This window comes from Musca autumnalis, unplaced genomic scaffold (genome assembly GCF_047663935.1).
Source record: "Musca autumnalis isolate F117 unplaced genomic scaffold, ASM4766393v1 scaffold_5, whole genome shotgun sequence".
Classification (NCBI taxonomy): Eukaryota; Metazoa; Arthropoda; class Insecta; order Diptera; family Muscidae; genus Musca; species Musca autumnalis.
In genome coordinates, this window is record NW_027412088.1 from 61,992,983 (window position 1) to 61,996,150 (window position 3,168).

General features: G+C 35.6%; 1 protein-coding gene across 1 annotated transcript; it reads right to left on the minus strand.

Annotated features, from left to right (window-relative positions):
• Window positions 1-1,326: 1,326 nt before the first annotated feature.
• LOC141405237 (glutathione S-transferase E14-like) lies at window positions 1,327-2,955 on the minus strand. Its single transcript, XM_073989335.1, has 4 exons — window positions 2,688-2,955; window positions 2,408-2,614; window positions 1,675-1,797; window positions 1,327-1,561 (listed from the first exon to the last, which is right to left on the minus strand). Exons 1-4 carry the CDS (start codon window positions 2,826-2,828, stop codon window positions 1,343-1,345), a joined length of 690 nt encoding a protein of 229 aa, XP_073845436.1. The 5' UTR covers window positions 2,829-2,955; the 3' UTR covers window positions 1,327-1,342.
• Between the last annotated feature and the right edge of the window lie 213 nt (window positions 2,956-3,168).

Genomic DNA, 3,168 nt, shown 5'->3' on the forward strand with positions numbered 1-3,168 from the left:
TCTGCGTTGACGGTGAATATCGACGTCGCATGAACCACGAGCTGTACCTGCTGTACAACGACATCAATATTGTTAAACGTATCGAGATGCAGCGATTGCGTTGGCTAGGCCATATCATAAGAATGAGCGATGATGACCCCGCTAAAAAGGTGTATAAACACGGACCGCTTGGCGGTGCACGCAGAATTGGTAGGCCAAGGAATAGATGGCGCAAACAAGTGGATGATGAGATGAAAAGGCGCGGTATTCCAGAAAGCGAAGCAACAAATAGAGAGAATTGGAGATCTTTTCTTAGTTCGGCCTATAGAACAAATGTTCTGTAATGGGCCAGCTAAGTAAGTAAGTAACGGTCACAAAACTTCTTTAATAAAATTGTCAACATAGGTCCATATTGTGGTATAGACCCCAAATACATCCCGATTTTCTTTATTTTGAGGTTTTAGCTATCTTTTTGACTGAAGTTCCCAGTGGTCACGGAACTTCTACACTAAGAATTGACAACATAAATTCATATTTTGGTATAGCCTCATATCAGCTACTTCTTATTTAGCATATGAGGTTTCCAGTCGTCACTTCTCCATCAAAAATTGTCAACATAGATCTATGTTTTGGTATAACTCCCGTATAACGGTACCTCCCGATTTTCGGTATTTTGAAAATTTGACCTAACTAGGTATTAGTGGTCACAAAACATCTCCACCAATAATGTCAACATAGGTCCACACTTCGATAAAGCCTCCCTCCATATAAAGGTACCACTCAATTAAAGGCATTTTAAGATACATTTACAAACCTAATCTAATTTAGGCATTTGAAAAACTTCTCTACTTAAAATTGGTGACAGGAAAGGAAACTAGCTATTCCCTTATAGTTCAGAATATTTCGACTACCCAGCCGCTAAAAACGATATTTCACTTGTTCTTCCCGAAATTTCAAAAAACCCGCTGTTGTGGTATTGTTGCCTCCTACAAAAAACTATATTATTTTGAAATTAGCGATCTTTTCAAAGTACATTTAGGTCCAATACTCCCGTTATTGTTTTTGTTTAGTCTGAACCTGAGGCTATTTATCCAGTTGTCGGCATTTATTTAGATGCTAACTGGTGCCTTTAAACTTAATATTTATTAGAGTCCACGATTTACATCTATATGTAAGGCTCGTTGCCTATAAATGACAACAGAGAAAACGCTGTACAGCCTTCAATGGAATGTACCGTAAAAATAAAATATCTCCCAAAAGTCAATTTATTTTGTTTGGTTTAACTAAAACATTAACTCACGACCTTGAAACCTAAATGTACATGCTTCCGAACATAAAACCTTCTTGTGTTTTTTTTTTACGTTTATTCAGAGCTTGTGTTACAATCAAATTTTCCATAGACTTTTAGAACCTCATGAAAGATATTCAATCCCTTTTCATTTATTTGATATTCAGGTAGTTGTCTCAAACGTTGCATCCACGAAGCTAACAGAGGCCACTTTGGTTCTGTCGTTGATTCAATGGGAAATATGAGATTGACAGTACTCAATGTGGTTACGGCGGACAGATCAGCAATTGTCAACTGAAACGAAAACACAATGAATAAAACAAAACAAATTAAAATATTCATTGAAATTCAATTCTTTGAATTGATTTGAAATATTTTTACATAACCCATTAAAATTCTGTACTTACTTTATCCGAAGCAAGATATTTATTTCTGCCTAAGTAACGTTCCATCATATCATAAACTTCATGGATTTTTCGTTGATGATATTCCAAATCAATTTTGGGAAATGTTTTGCGAACTATGTCTGACTGTAATGGAGAGAACATTATAATAAAATGTGGTAAATTAGAGACAGGAACACTAACGGTGCCAATAACAACCGTAAGTTTACTGTACTAATACAAATTGCTACGATTCCAGTCAATGCTATACTTTATGAGAATTTTTTGAGTTTAAGGGAATAGGCGGAATGAAAAATCTCCTCTATAACCGCTCTTTCCCCATAATTAAAAAATCTCGTGAAATGATTCCAGAGTCTCGGTGTACATTGAAAAAATTGGATGATGTTATGTATCCCTAGATCGAGTCGCATTTTTCAATGCAATCACTCGAGAGTTGATCAGTACTATGGAACTGTAAGTCCCGGTCCACACTAAAGTGATTTCAATGAAATAATTTCATGAAATAAGGCGTTCTTAGATCAAGTTACCCATTACAGTCATTTCAAAACAAACAAAATATGCTTTAGAAATTATTGCAATGAAATCACTCTAATGTGAAATGGGATTAAGAATGCATATTTTAAGGAAATTTCTTTCATGAAGCTACTCAAGTGGACCGGGAAAAATAATTTGCAATGAGCTAGCTGTTTATTTGTACATTAATCATATCAATCCACTTATTTCCCTTTATTCTTACCATCACATCACTATCTCTGCGAAAGACCACGGAACATGAAAACAGTAACAAATTCAAAACTTGCATGCGTTCTTTGTAGTCGTCCTTTGGCCATAGCTGCAGATCGCCGCCTTGATATTTTTCACACAAATGTATTAAAATAGCATGGCTATCGGTTAAAGTCAGATCATCATCAACCAAAACAGGAACTGTATGGGCAGGATTAAGCTACGATTGTTTTAAACATACCGCCATAATTAAAAAATCTAAATAGTGTACCTTAAATTTTTAAAATACCTACCTCTAAAAACTCCGGTCGCAGTTGTTCCCTCTTAAATAAATCGACTTCTTTCAATTCCACAGTAATATTTAACATTTTGATTAACATTAGAACACTTCGCACCGGCGGACTACGTTCATCGTAATATAAAGTCAATGGCATGATGATGATCCGCAAATGCTTTCCGAAAGATGTAAACAAATCAGCGTTTGATCAACAACTGAATGGTTTAAGCGACAGCCAGGTAGTAAGTACATCAATTGTTTCTCATTGTAGATTGGGATGTTTATTCTTTACCCACCCGCGCACATGTTGTCTTCTTTCTATGTCATGTTTTATGCAAGAGGTATGACTGGATAATTACCTTTTTTGATATACATAAGCTCTGTTCCTTTACGTGCAAGAATCTTCAAGTTTTACAACTTTTTACTCGAAAAGCGTTCCTTTACTTCAGACACCATACAATTCATATGGAAGCAGATTACAACTTTTGCTACTTTTG